The 24,831-nt window shown below is 39.7% G+C and overlaps 1 protein-coding gene across 1 annotated transcript in view; it reads left to right on the top strand.

Annotated features, from left to right (window-relative positions):
• The window catches only part of LOC124712060 (organic cation transporter protein-like), a 484,670-nt gene that overhangs the window by 432,592 nt on the left and 27,247 nt on the right, over positions 1 to 24,831 (top strand). The window contains exon 6 of the mRNA XM_047242354.1: positions 17,311 to 17,479. Coding sequence (XP_047098310.1) covers positions 17,311 to 17,479 — 169 coding nt within the window. The remainder of the gene's footprint in view (positions 1 to 17,310; positions 17,480 to 24,831) is intronic.

Genomic DNA, 24,831 nt, shown 5'->3' with positions numbered 1-24,831 from the left:
CAAAGACACATTCTCCAGCAACCCAGGCAGAGCATTCCACAGGAAGTCTAGGTATGGTGCTCTATCAAGGCATTCGGAATAATAACCAGTCCAAATAAGGGTTCGCCAAGAGTCCCTGCCCACACATCGATGCTGAACCAATGCTGATGAGGTGCCTCAACCAGTCTCCGAGGATTCTCTGTAGCCCACTGATGTCGAGTATATAGATTGATGATGCCATTTCTGGTAAAGAGGAATGACAACAGAAATCTGGTAATTCTGATGGCCTGGTGCAAAAAAATCGATAACATTGTTATGATAGAGGGAAATCTGCTGCTAATAATCTCTGCATTCATTGCAGTTAATATGGGCAGTAGCGATTGTCATGCAGGATACACACAGTCATACTTTGGTTTACACCGTGTTGGTAGGCCACTTGGCTGGAGCTTGTACTAGGGTTCATCTAAACATCCTGTACAACCGTCCTCAATATCTGGTGTACGCACAGCCCCTACCTCCCTGCAGCTTTGTCTGTCTGAAAGGACACATTATCTCACAAATGACCAAAAAGGTTTTAAAGAGTTGTGTGATGTGGTTGGTGTCTGTGAGGTTACTTGTTTTGGTACAACTGCGCTGCCTCTCGACTGTACCCATCTGCTTGGCCGCACACAAACTCCATCTCTGTTTGTTCCCCACATGAATATCGGACCATTCTGCTGCTTACAGTACGCAGCGTCAGCCCCTCTGCCTGTAACACACAAGGAACACAGGGCATGTGGTCAGAGGAACTTCCATTTGTCAGCGCCATCTACTGTGGCAACGATGCGTTTCTGGACTCAATGTCATAGGACCTTTTCCCCCTCCATTTCCACCCGGCTATCTGTCGCTGTAGTTTGTCGGTTTTATTAATGTTCACGTTGTATACGCTGATGCGCGTGTCACAGTGAAGTCATATTGGGCTGTACTAGCTTTGAATTTACTATTCCTAAACTATTAGTAAACGCCTAAAATTGTCACCCTGCCTTAGTCACAGGTTACATATCTTAATGCTTTCAGGGACAACAGAAACTTGATTTTCAGCACTTCGTATAATTAGTGGTCTGACTCCATAGCTTGAGTGGTCAGCTTAGATGGCTCCCATGTGGGGGACGTGAGTTCTATTTCTGGTACCGCCAAGAATTTTTCCTTGGTGGGATGACTGGTACGAGGTGCACTCAGCATCGTGATAACTGAGAAGCTACTTGAATGAGAAACATCGACTCTGGCAAAACGACAGATATAGCAGTGTGCTGACCACACGCTCCTCCACAGATAGTGTGCGTGACGCTGCAAGGCACAGAATGGTATTGCGCACAGTAAACATTTTTCAGGCCTTCAGGACCAAATTTAAAATGCTCTCTTAATCTGCTCATTAAAAAATTTTACCTTGTTTTAAGAGTTTAACATAATAAGTCAGTTACTAAAGATAGAGACTGTCAGTGTGTAACCTCCCCCTCACTTACCGACCTTAATGACAGTGAAAAATTAAACCGCGTGTACCTAATGGAAATTTGGGAAAAGCAATCGTCACCGAAGTTAATCCGTCAGTAAAGAGGGAGGAAAGGGCTACATCTAAATGAAAGGAAAAATGCAAATCAAACTGGTGGAAATTAATTTTGAAAAGGGGTAAAGTTAATAAAGAAAGTAAATGTGTGGCCATTACATTAACAATTAACTAGCGGTAATTACATATTTGAGATTTGGGGAAAATTACGGTCGCCAGTCCTGTGGACAATTACTATAGTAACTGAAAAAGAAAGGTTATTGCACATACAATTAGCACTAGAAGTGTGGCAACTGAAGGTTGACACGTGTAGTGTGAAAACTGAAAGTTTGGCAGAAGTAATAAATTTCGCTACACTCTGACTTAATTTAGCAAAAGAATTAATAAAACCGGATAGTTGAAAGTTAATTTAGTGACTGAAGTTAATAGTGAGCTTTCTTTCTGAAGCTCATCGAAATTCAGTAAAATAAGGTTAGTCTTGGACTACCTCAACAATCATTTCAAAAGCTACTTGAATCTACGCAATTTAGAAATAAGAGATTTAACTTTGAACTTGAATTAAATGATTCTGAACAATTAACAATAGTAAAATTTAGTACGTACCAAGCTGAGCTGTAGTCACAGGTAAGCTAAAATATGGTAACAAAACTCACACTCTTAATTTGTGCTTCTGTAATCTAAATACCTTAACTGAACTTTGAAATTAAAGCAGTGAAATGGAATGATATTACTTTAATGCTGGCGTCTGAATTTCAACGACACTCGGGTTCATTTCAGAAATGGAAGGGGCCCTGCTTGGTAATGCAATTGGGACAATGAGCAACAAAGGTTCATGCTAAGTTGCTGTAATTTTGTGATGCAACAATTTTAAAAGCTGAGGTCTGCCATACAGTTCTAAAACTTTACGTGCTTCCAGTCTTCCTTGTTGGTTGATTGAAGGTTTGAAGTCTTCGATCGAGGAGGTGGCGACAGTCACTCTTGTCGGCCAGCCTTCTTCTCGACACGGTCACCAGGTGAAACGGGCCCTTGATGTGCGCCAGCTAATGCTTCCCGTCCGCGACACCGTGTCAGAAACTATCATAGCAAGTCGAGTGCAATTACATGCTGCCAAACCCAGAAAGCACGGCAACTCGCGGGAGCATCACTCAACACACCTGCTCCACCGCCCTACCCCAGCCAGACTCTGCTCTGCCCGCGCTCCACGCGGCAGAGTTAACACTACCAAAGATCCTACACACTTTGGTTCTCCACACGACCTATCGATGTATTCGTTCGATAGCATAGTTTTCCCTAGGCCAGACCCAGCGTATAAATACAAATAATATTCACGAAACAAACCAATTATACATCGACATAAATGCATATATATACAAATAGTAAAACAATTACAATATACAAAGACACAGAAACGTCATACCTTCAGGTAACAAAATAAGGAAAAAAATTTATAGTACAATAGATGGAAATAGGAGGGTATGCATTTCCGGCGTTACAAGTTTCATAGTTTTGAGACTGGATTAATAAAAAATGAAGAAATGTTAGGAAGATGTTTCCGTGACTTGGGTATTGAAATTGTTGGTGTAGTTGTACTGTATGTCGACACTGTTTCCCTTGTCTGCCTTTACTTCTATTGCGTTGTGTATTACTAGTTTATTATTTGTATTTTTCAGTTAATATGAGTATTGCAACAACCTGCATTATGGCTCAAAGTACAGTTATCGAAGATGGCGGCGATGACATCATCAACTGATGTTAGTTGATCACGCCATCCAAGATGGCGGCCGTGACGTCAGATGATGATGCAAGTACCATTACCCAAGATGGCTGGGAAAGTGTCAGGCCCCCAATGGTGGGAAGTTAAAATTCCATCAAGCCAATGCAACCTCTTCTAACCTAAGAAAAGGCTGGGAAGATAGGTCACTTGTGCAACCTCCACTAACCTAACCCAGCGCCACCCCCAGAAAAAATGGCAGGAAGTTCAAATTCCAACAGGATAATGCATCACACCATGGTTATCTCTACTAACCTAAAAAAAATAGCGGGAAGATAGGAAATCTCCAATAACCTAAGTCACCCGTCTGCCACCTCCTCCTAGGGATTCGCTGGAAAAGGACTCGTCCAGTGCTGGGCTGCTGGAGAGAGGAAGAAGTGTACTTCATTTATTTTGGAACAATTTATTTACGGATGGAGTATATTTACTACACTGATACAAAACACACGCTCTGACATGATTGGGATCACGCTACAAAGCCCACAGATCTGTAAACTACTCCTGAATAACACTTTGCAGACACGCAAACAACTCCTAATGTAGCTAAATAATTTCAGTACAGACATGCAAACTCCTCCTAAATAATGAAGTACACAAATGTGCAGACATGAAATCAACTCGTACACTATCCAAATAACGCGTAGTGAAACCCACAGACCCGCTCGCAAAATAATGCAACAAACACGCAAACAACGTAGACACACACAGCCCGCCACCCCCTGTCCACTAGACTGCGTAGGAGTCTACCGATAGCCCTGCAAACTGACATGGTCATCAGCTGTCAAACCACACACAGGTGCCCGTTCGGGTCCCACACGCATGAGGCAGCAACATCCCTTTCGTGCTTGGTGCCTGAGAAATCCCTCTTGAAATACTTCATCACCTAGGCATCGTTGATGACGCGACCGGACGGGAGTGAAGACTTACTTACAAACTGCAGACACTCCAAGGTGGGCTGCACACACATGTGTTTGCCTCTGCTGGTGTGAACCCTCCCTCTACCTGCAGTCTGGCAAAGAGCTTATTGCCGAGCGACGCTGCAGAAATCTGTTCCAGAATAGCACAAGCTGCTTTCTCCCTGGCGATTCTAACGGATCGTGCGAGATGTGTGGCTGATGCATTGCTGCGAGTAGCTACATACCATCACAAGTGCATCTAACAATGTTCTCAATGTCATATTTAAGCCACATGGCTATTTAAAATAATAACCAAGTCGAACTCTAGTAAATTGCATAGTGTCCCAAAAATACTTAACGTGTGCTTTTGTAAGAGTTTTCGTGATGTCTCAGCTTGTATGCATGGAAATTCTTGCCCTAACAAAACCTGTCTACGAAAATAGTGCAGAATAACATCGAATGCACTCTTCCCAGCAGTCCTAATGTGATACTCCGTCCATCAAGTGTTACCCTTCCAGCTTCCAACACACACAAACGTTCCCACCGTTATGTAGACACTCCTACATCTCAGCACAAAGAATGTGTTGTGAATGAATCATGCATTATGACTGGCTCTTTCCAGATTTACCTGCTGAGTTACTGATGTTGCTGGTATCGAAGCACCATCCATCTTTTCTTTCTGCAGACGAGACTTTCAACAGTAAAATTATTTTGCACAGTTCGCTAAATTGCATTGACAGTTAAACCCACAAAGTTGTCTACAGATCATGAAATAAATGAGTCTCACAAGAATATTGGAAGCCAGGAACATACTTACCAGCATAATACAATTAAATATTATAATTGCTGCAGCAGTCTGACACCAATCAATGTACAGGTAATGTCTCCTCATGACGGCTGTGCTTCTGGAACGAATCTCAGTATCTATAGCGCACATAATTTTCCACGTAAAAAATCTCTCTTGTACCCTCATGGTTATCAATGTGCTGCATTGGTAAGTCCCTCATAATAGGACACACAGTCCTCTTCTCTAGTCATGCCACAACATAAACCACAGTAACTTTACAATGCAATATATACACATTTTACACAAACAGTGCAGTTACCTTTTATATCTGTACAGCACCTGAAAAAATTATGGTATGCCTCCACTCACACCAGCTATATGTCATGATTCTCCTCAGTCCTAGGAAAGCACTGTCCGCCTTTTCTTTCTTTCTACAGACGTGACTTTCAGTAGCAAAAAACTATTTTACACAGGACACCATATTGCACCAGCAAGTAAACTCTGCAAAGTGCCCATAACTATTGTCAAATACTGAAAGACCCTTACTCAATTACACTGCTCTCGTACTGAGGACAGGAGATTGAATATTAGAGCATGAAACTGATCTCCAGCCCAGCAATATATCACCACATACCTTGTCGATGTAGTAAACATACAATTCATATCCTTCGCCATACTAAATCATCCCTTTTACATCAGAAAGCTGTCAGTGGATCGAAGTCACTCTGAGCTGTTGTGCAAAGACTGGCTTGTTTCACCCATGGGTACAAACACATTACTGTTTCTGGTCCGGACCTGCTTGGTTGCTTGGTTGCTTGCTTGCTTGCTTGCTTTTCTATACCAATCTCCAGACTCTGGGATTAGAAGAACATATGTATTTTCGCATGGTTTGCCGTAATATTATACCATTTTGGCAGTGCTTCTCAATATCAAGGACACAGCAGTAGCCTACTGATCACTCATGCAGCATAATCCTGAAGATGTACATTGGTAATTATTTCTCTACAAACCCAAAACTTTAGCACTTATCTCATCTTTGAAGACCTTTACACGAGAACTCAAAACAAATAGAGGAAAATGATATTTCCACTCACAAATACCGATGTCCATAATGTAACAGACTCAAAATCATCCCTATAATTTACAAGTCGACTAAGGTCTTTCTTATTTCTAGAGAACAAGCAAATGTCTCTTTCATCTGCTAGATGCACACACCACAATCAATATTCTGTCAACTAAATAAAGGCACAAAATGTGCCGAAGCAGTCAACCAAACAATTTATATAAGAGGGACTAATGATCCAGCACAAACACACCTCCGTATTCAATCTTCTCAAATTTCTACGCAATCACGAAAGCTGCCCAACACATACTAAGTATTAGTTCACTATTCAGTGGTCTAGAGGACGGCAAATTTGACTCGGATACATTCCTGCATTCCAACAGGCCTCTCCATTCTGACAGCTCCTACCACACGTGTCACCGGCACTGCAGGCCAAGCATGCGTAGGTAGAATCAATCATCCTAAGAAATCGGTCACATATGTATTTTATCCCCGTACTTACAACTAAATGTTACGATTGCAGTCTCAGTTGAATGTGATTCGACAATGAGCAAAGTATCAGAAATAAACCCTGTTGATGGCTGTGGCTCTGGAAATAGAAATCGGTACCATTCTTATGACTTGACATACTCTTCCCTTTGCAGTCATAGCACTTGACGTCAAATCCATACCTTCCTTATGAATGGACATAGTCATTCCCTTTTTCACATGTCTGAACACACACATACTTTATAAACCTGATGCTCAAGGCAAACATATCGCACATTCCCTACTACTACTACTACTACTACTACAAAGTATACTACTTTGTCAATAACTGATCACTGGCGATACAAAATAATACTGACTGAAAATCAACTATGGGTGGACCTGTCTCATAAGTTTTTCTTGCGGGTGCTACCACAATGTCTTAGAATGAGAGGTTTAATCATCTTACAAACTCCCAGATGTTAAAAAACCTAATCCCAACAACTACTGTATGTAACTGTCACAAGTGGTCTTGGTTCTACAGATGCACACAGGCATCCATGTTAAAAGCTATACTGGATTTATAAATTGAAGTATGGCATTACCTCTGAATGAATTGGTTTTTCCAGACAAATACAGAGACGGTGATCATCAGAGTGTACAGTATCAGTCGTCGATGGTACAACCTCATAATAAAATTACCACATTTTGAAAGCAATTCGACTAAGGAGCGTGGTATGAAACCGGTATTTGCAACTCCTTCAAGGCACCACTGCTCGATATTTCTCCAATATTTGTAACGCATTCTGTCTTGATGCAATGTCCGAGAGTCGGTGATAAATCTACTAGGCTATAGGCAATGGTTGATTGAGAAGGATCACAAACAGTAGTAGATGGTGAGATGATTGAGGCCATAAGAAATGTACACTAGCTTTCCAGATCTCTAGTGAATCATATTTCTGGCACTTTCATATCTTGAAACGAGTCACCTTTCTCAAATCTGTCTGCTACAGTAAAATTACCGTTTCATTCTAGGTAGCCCCCTATGCATCCTGCAAATGCCTCCTCAGACTCTACTCTACCATCCCTGCACCTTTGCACACGTGATCATTCCAGTGTAAGTCAGAACTAAGTAGGGGTCTGAGGAAACTATATCTACCACCACCTGAAATCCATGCACAAACAGGTGAAGCCGAGTTACTGTGACATAACTGTGTTTTGACCATTCGACGAAAACGGAGCCTGCTCCTGCAAAACACTCTAGTATAAAACACAGTAAGGGAGGTTGTGGATTTTGCTACTGCATTGTCATGCTTCTCCAAACTACATACAAATACTACAGATCCATGCCCGTTCACATTTACCTCCCCAACATGCTATCTTCATTATTCTGTACCATCCATCAGAGAAAAATTATGACCTATAAAAGCTCAACTAATTTCATCTGACAGGTAACTGATTTTTACCGCATCTTCCTCCTCCCATATATTGAAAATAAATACCGCATGCATGCAGGTATTGAGCACATGTGATGAACCTATGTAATATACAGGTATTGATCAACTACACAGACCAGTTTAAAGTTTGATTATCTGTACTGTAGGAAGATGACCATATCCCACAGACCTACTGTCTCATTGTTTGAAACATTATTTTTTTCTGCTTTAATATGCTTTGTACACTGTCAAACATTTTGTTTTTCTGCCACAACGTTGAGGTCTTCATCAGGTTCTAAACTGTCATTAAGATGCTCTGATCTGCTGCCTCCCGCAGACAAAAAGGACATCACCCCAAAGTACTGTTATCGAAGACGTCCCACTGTGACGCGGTTGACGTCATTCAAGATGACTGCCATGATGTCAGCTGATGACATGAGTACCACTACCCAAGGTGATTGGAAAGTGCCACACACACACACACACACACACCCCGCCAAGCCCTCCACGGTGGGAAGTTTGAATTTTGGAGGGAAGATAGGTCAATTGGGCCACCTCTAAACATCGCACAGTGTAAACCATATTATTATTGCTGTTACCATAATACACCACACACACTGGATGATTTTAAATAAGTCATTTACAACATAAGGAAATTGCAAGAGTTTTATGGCATTGGTGTGGGGTTCCAAACTATGTTTAAACTCATCTGTCATAGTGACAGAATAGCTGATGGCTCAGCATTCCATTCAGACTGATTCCTCATACTGCAGTCATGTACACGATCACTGTTTCGGTGCTATCCACCCGAGAAGGTGCTGTCCATCCACCAAAACTCAGTCTCCAACTCAAACAAGCAATATCAGTCTGTGGTAACTAACAGCGTGCCAGTGCATGGATGGGATGGAAAAGACACCATCGATGAACTCTAATAATAAGCATCACAATTGGTAGTGTGAACAATTTTAGCAATTTTACAGTAATTTCAACACTGACCAATGATGTGGCAGCATGTTTCCCTATTTCAGTATCGGTATCTAATTAGTGGGCATCATTGTGAACATGGATAGATGACTGTGCTGTATGTCCATTCATTGTTAATTCTCAAACACATACACAATCAAAGTATATCAGACAGCGCCCTACATATTTCTAACACCTCGAGCATAGTGCGTAATTTACGATCTATCTCTGTGTATGAGAGTCACAGAGCATTCTCACAGTCTTAGGGTAAAATTAGAGAGTGAAAGACCCTCATCACACTGGCATTGACCAACCCACCCTGCAGCACCATTACCGAATTAATCTGCAACCGACCAGAAGTAGACTGCTACGCTCCATGTCTTGTGGATGAGTGGAGCTTTCAGAGTCCTCATCCTTCAAAGTGCACAAGATTTCTCAAGATGTGCCCATGTCGAGGCGTTTAGTGCTCCTTATCGATGTGTAGTAACAGAGTTCAAAGTGTCGTGATGTAATAGCAGATGGTTAAGAAGAACAAGAAATGAATAATTTTTATGCACAATGGAGCCCCAGACGGATGGAGTTAGATGCATTTTTACATAAATCAACGAAGCTACCAACTCTAAAGTATTGTTCTAGAGTCTAGGATTCATACCTGGAAGGTATTGGTAAGAGAGAACATAAACACATGCACTCCTAAGGCTATAACATTCTGCACTTAAAATGGACTATAATGCTAGACCGCTTGCAGTTGTATGGAATGTAGTGCTGTTAATATTCCAATGAAATAAATGTATTTCAAGTGCAGGACATACATCTTTCTTCCTGGGTTCTCAACAATAAACTACATTATCGAACCGTAAAACAAAAACTACATCCATAAAACATTGGCTCTGTGTAATACGAGTACAATATAGTTTCCTGCAGATGTATAGCACCAGCTGTTCACATCTGATCACGGTTCAGAAATTACACTATGCCTGCATCAGCCCTATATAAAATGCTCATTAGTAACAGCGAATACCTGTTACAAGGAAACAGATAAAGGCATAGCAGCGGCGTCTGACATGCGAAAATTAAGTCATTCCATCACTAACTCTGTAAACAGCACACCTGTCGGGCAAAAGTGTGCAGAGGGATTGCACTGCCTCACAAGCACCTATCACTAACTTAGTTATGACACTGAAGTCTCGATTTTACACCAAAGATGCGACAGGGAGGATGGAGTACATTGCATAAATCAAAGTTCATTTAGAGGAATGTGTCACGTTTCATCACACGAGATGGAAGTCCTCTGATGACCAACAGGTTTATCACTAATGACCAAAAGTAGACAGTGCTTTAAACCACATACAGAACACGTGGCTGTAAGCGAGTAGAACGCTCGCTATGTCAGGCGACTGATGCGTCCTGACAGAACAGTGGAAAAATTGACCTGCAGCAACTTCTCTCTCTCTAGAATGCATCATCAGTCAACCATTAAATCATACCTCATTATAGCTCCATCTCAATCAATCACCCCATCCACTATCTGTTATACTTTAACGCAGATGCAAGCAAGTTTAGAGACAGATGGTTCTCTGTCTTCCTAAAAAGTGTCAAATACAGTAGTCAACTCGTGTGTATCACTGGTACCTCAATAGACATGCAATATAATGTTGCCTCAAGGGAGAAAAATAGACTGCTTCCCTGATTCCCTTCGCTTCAATGTCGACATTTTCTCAGATTCCTCTTGCTGCTGCATACTTGTTCCTATGTACAAAAATTGTTCAGCGTGAACCAGAAGATACACAAGTACTTCCTCAATTTCCCCACATTTCAGTGTATATTTGGTCAATTTATAGCTATTCACCTGTCATTTTTTGCAATTCAATTGATTTTTCTATGTCGGTTCTATCCACGCGATCATGACATAACCTCTTGTTCTGTGTTCTAAAATTGCTTGTAAATGTCGCACAAATGCCAACACCTAAGCCAATTGCACTGATCAGAATGTGTTATATAGCACTGTACTTGTGTCCAGTCGCCTCCACATTTGTAGAGCTTTTTCTCCGTTTCCTGTATGTTTGTGTTTCCACAGGATCAGTCTCTGATTGCAGTGGTCGCTGCAGTGGAAAATGAAGAAAGATCGGAATTTAGCATCCCATTGACAATGACATAATTAGAGAGAGCAAAAGCTTAGATTGATGGATGCAAGATGGAGAAATAGGTCATGTTCTTTTCAAAAGAATCATCCTGGATTTGTCTTAAGCAATTTAAGAAAACCATGAAAGACTTAAATCTGGATGAACAGACGGGAATTGGAACTGCAGCTCTCTTACTTTGAGTCCAGTTGTGATGTGCCCCTTACCTGTTGCTGATGTCGCACTTGGTCTTACATATCTTGGAGTCTGGTAACTTGATCTACTGAAAGATATTCTGGAAACTGTTACTGTGTAGGGTAGTTGCAAATGATGTAGACCACACAATAGATGAATTTTAAGTGATTCATCCCACTTTATTTGCACTGTAATGCTGCTGATGACTATTTCAAGTTTTACAGATTGCAGTTTACACAGTCAAGGAGACACACATCTCTTCCTTTGTAAACATGCCCAGAAGAAAACTCAACTAGCCATTAATCAGACCATTTGTTGAACTTCACAATGCCATACAGTATAGTGACAGGAATGTGAAAGTAGCAGTGCACAGTAATTAACTTATAGTAATATAGTAGTACATAGTTTTTGTGGATCGTAAGCATTTTCAGATTAAGTATTTACTGGCTCATAAGACCCTAAGACATTATGTGGTTTCCACTGAAACTAGCCATTGACAACATTATAGTGCAAATAAAGTGGGATGAACCACTTTTGAAATTCATATATTGTGTGGCCTACATCATGTTTACGTAAATAGTTGTTGCTCTTATGATGTTGGGGTGCAAACTTAAAACTGCATAGATTTTTAGCATTCACTTCCTTACCATGGACATTTTTATACTGACACTGATATGTTAGCATCAGATCAGGTAAGTGCAGATTTTCACATGAACTGACATAACGATATTATCTGTGTGTTGACCAGTCACAGACTAACCATTTTGGGGGAGGGATTGTAACGATTCATGTTGAATGTTACTTAAGTTTCTTCTGCCTCATCCATTGATGAAGGAATGGGAAATTTCCAGGCTTCACAAAATTTTATTCACATTAATTGACATGCCAACTGCACACTCATCATGTAAACAAAACACGGACAGACTTCACTGATCTCTTTGAGTTCCAAAAGTAACTTCAAAAACTGACTGACAAAACAACAACTCAACAACTAACTCAAAGCCTCTCTGCATCGCCTTATATAGAATTTTAACAATAGCTTCCAAAATAAAGCATTATAAATTTTGTACAGTTTTGATGTTACAAATAAAATTTACAAAATGTAAAGAAACTGATGTTGCAGGCGAATAAGGTATAAAATACAATATTGAATGACAATCTTATATAGTAGTATCTTTAGTTTTCCATAGGAAAATCATTCTGAACATTATTTCATATGTTGGTTAATTTCAGATAACTAGAATATGTTCTTGAAAAGTTGGAAATAGCTGCTTTCAAATGAGTGGTACTGGGACCTCCTATGCTTCCCATTAGCTTAAAACATTTTCTAATTATTTTATGTTGTTGTAACTTCAATTAGCTGTACCTTTTAATTACTCAGTCTTCCAGTAAAGCCACTTGGATCATTGCAATCAGGAAGATGAATATAAATAACTGAACTGTAAATTTAAAGGGAATTTATTATAAATAACGATTTGACACGTCAGTACGTATTACATGTTACATGTGCAGCTGCATTAGATATAGAACAAAAGAGTGAAAAATTTTACTTATTTGTGGGAGCAGAAAATATAACAAATGAAGCAAGTTTCCAAACTTAACACATTTCAGTCTATTACCACTATGCCACCTCACTTAGTCTCTGCATCAAACTGTCATTGTGTGATGATACTATAGCTATGGAGTGCCCCTGCATTGTTTGAAACACACAAAACCCTTAGGCATATCCACCCCTTAGTGATGAGGGCAAACACAATTCTAGTAATGTACCACCAGGCTAGACAGTGTAAGTTCCTCAACCACCACAGATCTGGTGGTGGTGGTGGTGGTGGTGGTGGTGGTGGTGGTGGTTGTCTATTTCCATTGGCTTCTGAGCCTTCAACACCTGGTTCAGTAGTTGAAATGGTGAATGCTATGTTTGGAAACAGATGCAACCATTCAGCTTCAGTAATTGAGAGAGTATGTGTTGTCATTAGTTGCATAGTTTTTGAAGGACTATCATCTCCATCTCCTCTGATCCATTCTGATTAGATTGCATATGGTCTGCTCCAGTAATTGACACATTACTCATATTGAGCTTTCCATACTCAGACCAACTCACTTGTAAATGCTGTTTTTTGGTCCCAGTAACATTGCCAGTGATTTTTCACATTGTGAGCAGTCTTGTTCTTCATATATAGATCCTGAATATTCTAGTCTTGCATCTCATCTCAGTTAACTATGGCTAACATGGTGTAAGGAGGGAGGAGATGCCCGCCATTGTGCAGACTGTCAGAGTTCTGCTAGTAAATGTACTTTAAAATCTACACTGCCCTCAGACTCATAAAGGAGATGAGCAGCAATTACCTGCTTTAATGTGTCCCATGCAGCCCTCTTTACAAACTCAATATGCTCTTAAGGTCTTATACCTCCTAGTGATCCACTGTGGGATGAGACTCCTATGAAAATCGAAGAAGTGGCATTACAATGGCTGTATGTAAGTGAACACACTATCCAATTGGAAATCAGTTTTAAAACTAGCAATCTCAGATCACCATGCAGTACAGCTTAAATTGGAACGCCATGAGGCCCCCACTGTCACCACAAAGCAACAGTTTGTAACTAAAAGAATAATGTATAATGACAACATAAATAGACTGAACTGGATGCTAGCACAAATAAAATGGTTTGAAAATAATAGCTTTTCATATGATAACTTTGCTGCTGACTTCTATTACTGCTTTGATACCACATGCCCAGTTGTAATCACAAAAATGAAACAAACAAAAAATATAAACAAAAATATTTGGGTAAATAGTAATGTCACTGAAGCGAGGGAAAAATTAAAACTACTCCACAGTGCAATGGTGAATAATAGAGATATTCCTGAGCTAAAGGAAGCCTTCAAAATATATCAAGCACACTATAAGGACTTACTTACACAGACCGGGAGCAACTATGTTGCAAATAAGCTTCATAACTCACTCAACGTAACTACTGGCATCTGGACAGCCATAAACAGTTTTAGAACTGGCAATGACAAATCCTGTATGGACTTTACTATTAACCACAATGGCATGCTCATAAAAGACCAACTGGAAATTGCAAATATTTTTAATGAATATTTTTCTTCTGTAGGGGAAGCCATAAATGATAAACATAAAAACATGCACTACAGTTTTAAAGGTAATACATGTGACCATAGTATATATCTAGCCCCCACAAACTGTGCAGAAATAATGGGCATCATTAGCTCTCTAAAACCCTCTAATTCAGCGGGGCATGATGGCCTAAATACTAATGTTTTAAAAGCCTGTAGCCAAAATGTCTCTGTACCTCTGTCTGCAGCAGTCAACAATATAATAGAATCATGCACCTTTCCAGACAGACTAAAAATAGCACAGGTAACACCCATTTTTAAGAAAGGTGACAACAACAAAATAGAAAACTACAGACCAGTCTCAATCCTTCCTGTCTTTTCCAAAATAGTTGAGAAAGTTATATACAACAGGATTACAAACTTTCTTAACAAACACAACGTGATGTTCGAAAATCAAAATGGATTCGTAAAAGGTAAATCAACTAGCACTGCAGCTGCTCAATTAATTGAAGAGGTGTTAGGGAGTATCGAAAGCAAGGAACATGTGGCAGGTGTATACCTAGACCTGGAAAAAACCTTTGATTGTGTGAACGTTGACATCCTATTAGACAAGCTATGGAGCATGGGCATTAGAGGCGCTGCTTATGACCTAATAAAGTGTTATATGAGCAATAGAAAACAGTTTGTTCTACTTAAAACGGAAAGTGGTGTCTACAAATCAAAGATCACTTGCATAAAATATGGGGTGCCCCAGGGCTCGGTGTTGGGCCCCCTTCTGTTCTTGATCTATGTAAATCATATCAAATACTGTACTATAAATTCCAAAATTGTTCTGTATGCCAATGGCACATCCATTGTGTGTAAAAAGGAATCATGTAATGAACTAGAGGCCGAGTGTAATAATGTGACAAAATAAATTGTTCAGTTTTTTAATGAAAGCCACTTAAATGTAAGCACCAGTAAAACATGTTTGATGGAGTTTAACAAAAGTAGTTTGAATAATTAAATTGAATTATACATGGACAACGAATTGGTAAAGAAAGAGTCTAGTGTAAAATTCCTTGGCGTAACAATCCAAAGCAACCTGAAATGGGACACACATATTGACTCTCTAGCAACTAAGTTGTCAAAAAATATATTTGCAATCAGTACTATTAGCAAGTTCTGTAGAGACACCGTAGTCCTAAAGACTGCATACCATGCTCTTTTCTCCTCTCAATTGAACTATGGTATTGAAATTTTGGGGGCAACAACCAAAGCTAATCTAGATGAGCTACTCATTCTTCAAAAAAGGGGTGTGAGAATAATCTGTGGAGCAAAATATAGGGAATCTTGTCGCAACTTGTTTCCAAAAACAGAGGTGTGAACTGTTATAAACACATACATTCTAAAAGCCATATTGCTTGTGAAAAGACTGCACCCAAACACTTATTCAGATTTCCACCAGTACAATACTAGAAATAAAGAAAGATTTTACATTGGCAGCCACAGAACAGCACTTTACGAAAAGGGGCCTCAGTATGCAGGTATAAAATTAGCTAATGTACTGCCTAGAGGAGTCATGGCTCTTCCTACAATTAAACTGAAACATCAGCTTAAGAAATTTTTAGTAAAACACCCTTTCTACACATTAGAAGAGTACCATACTTATATGAAGAACAACAAATGCTCTGTGAAATTATGTGAATAGAAATAAGTAAATACCTTATTGTAATTTTGTTGTAAATTAATGACGTATTCAGAAGAATGTGTCTTGTGTATTGTACAAATAACTTTAATCATTACTGTTTCTTTGTACATGTGCAATGTACCATTCGATGTTGAATAAAGCTATTATTATTATTATTATTAAATTTTAGCAATGCAATTCTGTTGGTTATTGATGTTTCAGTGTTAAAATATCCACTCATCCATGCTGCACTTCTCCATTCGGAATGTTAATATTTAGCTCTTCCAGTGTCCTCACACTATTATCCCTCTATAATCCTCTGTAGAACTTTGCTACATGCTCTAATGTGCATTGAGAGTGGATAAAACAATTGAGTTTAATAATGCTGCACTCCTAATTGTCATACTGAAATGTCCATCATCATATGAATAAAGTAAGATAATATAATGAGATTCCACTGTCACAGTAATCTGTGAACATAGCTGACAAACTTTGTGACCGCATTTTTGTCATTCATTAGGATAACTCTCAATATGGGATTTGTGTGCCCAGTGGTTATCTTGCCCACTGGCGTGTGCTGAGAAACTGTGCCTAGCTTAGTACAGGCTCCAGTAGACATGACACGTCTGCAGCCTTATATGGAATGTCACTGTTCGTGTCCTCTCACAAGGGAGTAACCTTGAGCATTTTGGCAAGGAAACCACACCAGCTGGCCACTATTCAATTCAGTTCAATTCAATTTATTAGCATCCTTGTAGTATAACATCAAAATGACATAGGACTAGCCAATAAACATTACAATTTAAAAGACATGTACATGAAAATTTATAATTGACTTTACCTGTCACTTAGACATTACAATTTTAATAGAACTATTAGAACATTAACATAAAAATACACAAGTAGGGTAACAACACACAATAAAAAGCTAGTGATTCTCACATCAAAGATTATTTCCATTCTTACATTAACACTGTTTCACACTTTCATAGAAACAGCAAGTATTTAAATGTGAGCAATTACACATATTTATTATATCATGGAAATATTAACTGCACTTTTATTGTCAATGATTCATAAACTCTTCAATACTGTAAAAACTATTGCTCAATAACATGTTTTTTAATTCTCTTTTAAATATGTGCAGTTTTGGCATTATTTTTAGTTCTTTGGGGAGAGCACTGTAGAGGATTTTGGGTTGGTATAGTACACTTTTATGATACATAGGTGTTTTATGAATTTCTCTGTGGAAATCATTCATGCATTTATGCATTTGTCACATGTACATGTTTCACTTCAACCAACCAGAGTAGATCCCATGTGCCACTTCTGGTGTTGCAGTGACAGAAGTCTGCCACCCAACTTACCGCACACTGCTGAGCTTGCTCTACAATATGTCGTACCCACTGGGGCAGCTTACACTACCTGTCATTGCGTACTATCTGCGTGATTGGCAGAAACTGCAGCTAGCCATATCGATACCTGCCGTGCTGCTCATTTTCAACATCTGGTGAGTAATATTTCCTACTTCAAACATGCAATGTTTTTTAATGTTTCCCATACAACTGAACGTTGTTATATTTCATTTACAACTAGACAAATTAATTATTTTTCACAGACATACTGGTATTATTATCAGTTACAATAATGATAAAATAACAAGGGGAAAGACACATTATCATTTCAAAGAAAGACTGAAATGAAGGTGATTTTGTGTAAGTAGTTTATCCCTTAACATTCAGAAAGCACATCTTATTCAATTCTGTAAATTGGATAATATAAATTTTGTATACACACATAGATGAGAATTTTACTGAAGGAAATAGGTTGTTAAAAATGGGTAAACAATAGATTTAGTGACAAATTCTCTTACTCTTTTTGGATGTTTGTACCACATGTTAAAATATTCTTGTTATTTTATATTTTGGAAAGAAGGTTTTCATTTCACAAAAGAAGTGTGTCATAAGAATATTATGTGGGGCTTATCCATCCTAATAATGCAGAAATATTTTTAACTTATTGATTGATGGATTGATTGATTGATTACTTAATTGTATCAAGAGACAAATACACTGAAAAACTTTAAAATTATAAGGAGATGCCAGCTGCTGTGAATCAGTATGTTGGAAGAGCTCCCAAGAGTCTTGTACCTGTGATACATGTATCAGAGGTATCTTAAATACCATCCTGTTCCGTGGATCCGGTCTCCTATGCAGAAAGTACAGGATTTGTCATTACTCAATAACTTGACTGGGAGTGGTGTGTCAATGGTAGGTCCAGGTGTCCTGTATATGGTGGATGGGAACCAGGGAGGACTCTGGGCATTGTACCAATCTCCTTAATCAACAAGTCTAAGGTGCTAACAAAGAGATAGAGGGGCTGGCCAGTACTTACCTCAGCTCAGTACAGCCGATAGATACACATAAAACAGAACTGAAAATTTACATTCCTAGCTTTCGGAACTTTGTTCCTTCATCAGGGAGGAGAGAGGGGAAAAAAGGGAAGAAGGGAAAGTGGATTCAGTTACTCACAACCCAGGTTATGAAGCAACAGGGAAAGGTAAACAGGGAGGGTAGCAAGGATGGAGGCATGGTTGTCAGAGGGAAGCCAAAGATATTCTACTGTTAGTACTGTGCCAGCTTCAAACCAAAGAGGATGCATACAGAAGTAAAGAGGTATATAGTATAAAGATAAACACAACTATGTAGGATGAAAAGATGCGTGAATGGCTAAAGAGGAAAGGGAAAGAGGAGAAGACTGAATGGGAGTGAGGTTGTTTAATGTAGGTTCATCCCGCCATCCCCCTGGACTGAACCTACGTTAAACAACCTCACTCCCATTCACTCTTCAGTCTTCTCCTCTTTCCCTTTCCTCTTTAGCCATTCACGCATCTTTTCATCCTACATAGTTGTGTTTATCTTTATACTATATACCTCTTTACTTCTGTATGCATCCTCTTTGGTTTGAAGCTGGCACAGTACTAACAGTAGAATATCTTTGGCTTCCCTCTGACAACCATGCCTCCATCCTTGCTACCCTCCCTGTTTACCTTTCCCTGTTGCTTCATAACCTGGGTTGTGAGTAACTGAATCCACTTTCCCTTCTGCCCTTTTTTCCCCTCTCTCCTCCCTGATGAAGGAACAAAGTTCCGAAAGCTAGGAATGTAAATTTTCAGTTCTGTTTTATGTGTATCTATCGACTGTACTGAGCTGAGGTAAGTACTGGCCAGCCCCTCTATCTCTTTGTTAGTATTTGTTTCACATCTTATATGAGATTTTCCATTAATCATTTAAGTCTAAGGTGCTGTCTTTCATGGAAACTGAAACTGAGCCAGCAGGAATCACTTCACTTGTTTTGAGGAAACCTGTTTTGTCTGGTGTCAGGACGCAGCAGATGCAAAAGGGTAGTGGTCTATTAACCATCAGCAGTTCAAGTCTCTCAACAACTACCACTCAGTTAGTCTGATGAATGTACTTCATAAACTGCTCTAGAGGATGATTAGCTTCAGATTATGTTGGGTACCCAAATCTCGGGGCCTTTTGCCCCTGTATCAGTGTGGCTTCTGGGCAGGATGATCTCAAACTGACCATTTACTCAGGTTGGAAACAGCCATCTGACAGGCTTTTAGTAACTTCCGGCACCTTGTCACAGTCTCGATGTTGTAGCACGGTCCCATTTCTTGGGCCTTATTTTTTATAAAAAGCTGACATAGCTGCTCCATATTTGTCAACTAAAGACTGCATGGATGCCAAAGTTTAATGCTCTCTGCCTCCTGGCCCACACATCTTGGGGTGCAGACCATATCACTCTCCTCCATATTTACTGTGCTCTAGTCTTGTCCAGACTAGGTTATGGGAGTCAGGTTTATAGCTCACCAGCTCCTTCCACTTTGCAACTGCTTGAAACTGTTCACCATTGTGGGGTGCATCTGGCTATTGCTGCCTTTTGCACTAGTCCCATTGACAGTCTCCTCACAGAAGCAGGGATTCCTCCTCTACAGATATGACAGAGCCAACTCCTGGTTTCTTATGCTATCGCCATTCACCAATTCCCTGACCATCCCATGTACCCTGTCCTCTTTGCCAATGAGGGATGTCTCCCTCCTGACATCCACCCATGGGTGAGATTGCCGGTTGGCATGTGTCTCACTTGTCTCAGTCAGGATCTCCATCTCCACTGACTGGAATGCACCTTGTGTCTTTTATCCCATATCCTTGGATGGTGCCTGGACAAGGCATTAGGACCGATGTATTCCAAAGTCGTAAGATCTCTGTCGCCACTATGGTTCGTTGGCATCTTTTATGTGCCCACCTTGCAGAGCTCCATGGTGCCATCATCATCTACACTGATGGTTCTAAGACAGTCAATAAGGTGGGGTATGCTTCAGAGTCTCCTACTGGCTTAGAACACCATTTATTGCCAGGATAGTGTGTTTACAGCAGAGCTTCTAGCCATTCACAGAGCCCTCCATTTTGTTTCCCAGGCCCCCCTCCGCAGTGTTTTAATTTGTTCAGTCTCAAGAAGCAGCCTGCAGGCTATCAACTCCGGCCACCCTTTGGTCTCTGCTATCCATGACCTTCTCTCTGTCCTTGGCCATGCCACCTGCCCAGTTGTGTTTCTCTGGGTACCAAGTCATGTGGGCAGCCCTGGGAATGAACTGCCTGATTGTGTGGCTGGAGAAGCAGATACTTACCTGTCATTCCCTTTCACGATTCCAGCTATGGATATGCAGATCTACATCAAATCTCTGTTTGCATAAAAATCGAATGACATCTGTTGCACTACTGCTCATAGTAATAAACTCTGCACAATCAAGGAGCCTACTTCAGTTTGGTGCTCTTCCTTCTGCTCCTCTTAGGAGTAGTCCACTGTTTTATGCTGTCTATGCATTGGTTGTACTAGGCTCACCCACTGTTTCCTCCTACATAACGAACCACCCCCACAATGTGATTGTGGAGCCATACTGATAGCATCCAATGTATTGGTGGAATGTACCCTTCTTTTGGCCCCTCATACTAAGTATAATCTTCCCAATTCCTTAAATTTAACATTAGCAGATGACTGACAGATGGTTGAACTGGCCCTCAGTTTCCTCCATGAAAGTGGTTTTTATTTCCAGATATATGGTTTTGTTTTATTCTTGGAGCAGGGGCATGGTGGTTGTGGTTGGGACCTCTATTTGTGTCTTATCAGTCTGGGACCCCATGACCACTCCCCAATGGAAATCCCACCTCTTTTTTCCAGTTTTTAGATTTGGTCTCACCTTTTATGTTTTTGACTGTGTATTTTTTAACTTCATTGTTTTATCATTTGACTCCCCTGACTAGATCAGTCCACTTTTAGTATACCCTCTTTCTTCTGTGCCTAACTTCAGAACTGTGGGACTGATGACCTCATGTGTGGTCTCATAAACCTTCTCAATTAATCAATCAGTCAGCAGTTCAAACTTGTGATAAATGATGGTACCTGTTATGGAAATGACAGCAAGGGACAGGAAAGGACACCAGATGCACTCAGTGCGTATGCCTGGGGGCCTCATTTAACATGTTGAAGGGGCTATACCAGCAGCTATTGATGGAAGAGAGTGCAATGAAATGCAGATTGTGACACACTTTGCAAAAAATGATGCTCATCATCTGAGCTCATTCTCGGTTCGTTCCAGAAACTGGTAGAGAAAGTTGAGAACACCAGCCTTGCACACGGAGTTTCAGCGGTGCCCATAATTTTGCAGCACTGTCCCCAGAACTGATCGTGGCCCTTTGGTTCTGAGTCAAGTGGAAGACTGAACCAGAGACTTTAAAAGTTCTGTGATGCTAAGCTGTGATTGCCTTGACTTGGGCCGTGGGGTTTGAGAACTGTAGGGTCCCCCTAAATAGGTCATGCGCGTGCACTACATGTGAGAGGCTGCTACTCAGGTAGCTGACACTGTGGGGTCCACACAAGGTTTTTTTTAAAGTTAGGTGACTCTCCACCAAATCCAGATAATGATAGCTGTAGAAAATCCAGAAGTATCAGTGTAAGAATGAAAGAAATGCTTCTCACAAGTGAGAGTACTAAAAGCCTAATGGTGAACTGCCGAAGCATTCACAACAGTGCCAGAGTTTGAAGCACTCTTGAAGAGCAGTGAAGCTCAAATAATACTAGGTACAGAGAGCTGGTTGAAATCTGAAATTAATAGCAGTGAGATTTTTGAGATAAATTTAAGAGTATATATAAAGGATAGGAAATCGGAAATAGAGTTGGTGTTTCTGTCACAGTAGACAAGAGACTCCGACTGACCAAGGTACAAATTAAAGCTGCGTGTCAGAGTGTGTGGGCAAGACTCATATCAGGGGTGGGCATAAAATAATGATTGGATCCTTCTATCGCCCACCAGATTCCTCTCCTGATGTAACCAAAACCTTCAGAGAAAACTTCAGTTCACTTGTAAGTAAGTTCCCAATCATACTGTAATGAATGGTGGAGACTTTAATCATACAAAAATTAATTGGAAAAATTAAAGTTTTGTTAATGGTGGGCATGATCAGACATCCTGTGAAACTTTACTAGATGCCTTCTCTGTAAACTTCGTTGAACAAATCGGTAGGAACCCCACTCATAATGGAAATACATTGGATCTACTGGCAACAAAAAGACCAGACATCTTTGAGGATGTCCACATTGAAACTGGTATCAGTGACCATGATATGGTAGTGGTTACTATAATTACCAGGGAATAAAGGACAACTAAAACAAGCAGAATATGTTCAGTAAACCAGATAAAAAAAATCAATAGTGTCCTATCTCAGTGAGGAACCTGAAACTTTCAGCACAGGGCAGGAGCATAGAGAGGAACTCTAGCTCATGTTTAAAAGAGTAGTTGACCATGCACTGGACAGATGAGTACCCAGCAGACCAGTACATAATGGGAGGGAACCTCCATCATATACAGTAACTGTAAAGAAACTTCTAAAGAAAAATCTAAAGAAACAGATTACTGCATAATAGGTGTAAAACGAAGTGCAGGGCTGTAGATAGACATGCTGAATGAAACGCATCTGGCTGCCAAGAGATATGCATGATGCCTTCAGTGATTACCATAGCAGAATATTGTCAAATGATCTTTCATAGACCTCAAAGAAATTCTGATCATACGTAAATGCTGTTAGTGGCACCAAAGTTAGTGTCCAGTCCCTAGTGAATGAGAAAAGAACTGAAATTGAGGGTTGCAAAGAAAAAGCTGAAATGCTTAACTACATTTTCAAATGTCACTTTACAAAGAAAAACCTAAGAGAATTGCCCCAATTTAATCTTCATACTGCTGAAAAGATATATGAAATTAATATTAGTACCAGTGATGTTGAGAAACAACTGAAATCATTAAAATTGAACAAAGCTCCAGAGCCCGATGGAAACCCTGTCAGATTCTATACTGAATTTGGGACTGACTTAGCCCCTCTTCTAACTAAAATCTACAGTAGATTTCTTGAACAAAATACTACACCCAGTTCTTGGAAAAAGGCACAGGTCACACCTGACTATAAGAAGGATAGTAGAAGTGATACACAAAACTACTGTCCAATATCCTCGACATCAATTTGTTGTACAGGTCACACTTTCCTCATATGACAAACTGAAAGCCTTGAATCAAAGCAATCAGATAGGTTCTGTATTTCTTGATTTCCAAAAAGCATATGACTTGATACCACACCTATGCTTATTGTCAATAGTATGATCGTATAGAGTATCGAGTGAAATTTGTGACAGGATTGAGGACTTTTTGGTAGGGAGGATGCAACATGTTATCTTGAATGGAGAGTCATAGTCAGATGTAGAAATAAGTTAAATTGTGCCCCAGGAAGGGGTACTGTGACCCTTGCTGTTCATGTAGTATATTAATGACCTTTCAGGCAGTGTTAATAACAAAATCAGGAGGATGCATTTACCTATAATGAAGTACTATCTGAAAGAAGCTGTATAAATAAGATTTCAAAGTAGTGCAGAGATTGGCAACTTGCTCTAAATGTTCAGAAACATGAAATTTTGCATTTTACAAAATGAAAAAATGTTATCATATGGCTTTAATATCAGTGAGTCACTCTTGGAATCAATTAACTCATATAAATACCTGGGTGCAACAATTTGTAGGGATATGAAATGGAATGATCACATAAGTTCAGTTACAGGTAAAGCATGTGGTAAACTATAGTTTAGTGGTAGATTGCTAATGGGGACTCCTAACAGGGAAGTTCAATCAATCTATAAAGTAGATTGCTTACAAATCATTCGTGTGAACAGTTGTAGAATATTGCTCAAATGTGTGGCACTTATACCAAATAGGACTAATAGTGGATATTGAACATATACAGTGGCATGCAACATGAATTGTCACAGGTTTGTTTAATCCATGGGAGAGTGTCATAGAGATACAGAAGAAACTGAACTGGAAGACTCTTTAACATAAACGTACGCTATCCTGAGAAAGTCTATTAACAAAGTTTAGAGTCAAGAACTGGCTTTAAATGATTACTGTAGGAATATACTACAACCCCTTATGTATTGCTCACATAGGCATCATGAAGATAAGATATGATAAGAATAATTACTGTATGCTCAGAGGCATTCAAAATAACATTCTTCCCATGCTCCATAAGTGAATGGAACAGGATGAAACACTAATAACTGGTACAAAGGGTTGTATCCTCTGCCATGCACCATATGGTAGTTTCCAGAATATAGATGTATATGTAGAATGGCTGTTCTATTCATTCTTTCAGTTGAGAAATTCAAAGTACTGCTAATACACACAAAGAAGTAGATGGTTTTTATCTCATTTTTCTTTGAGAATTGTTATAACTTGGTTAATCAGGGAGGCATTATGCA

The sequence above is a fragment of the Schistocerca piceifrons genome, chromosome 8 (genome assembly GCF_021461385.2).
Source record: "Schistocerca piceifrons isolate TAMUIC-IGC-003096 chromosome 8, iqSchPice1.1, whole genome shotgun sequence".
In the NCBI taxonomy this organism is placed as follows: Eukaryota; Metazoa; Arthropoda; class Insecta; order Orthoptera; family Acrididae; genus Schistocerca; species Schistocerca piceifrons.
Note: the sequence above shows the minus strand (reverse complement) of the source record. Positions and strands in the feature narration are given on the sequence as shown.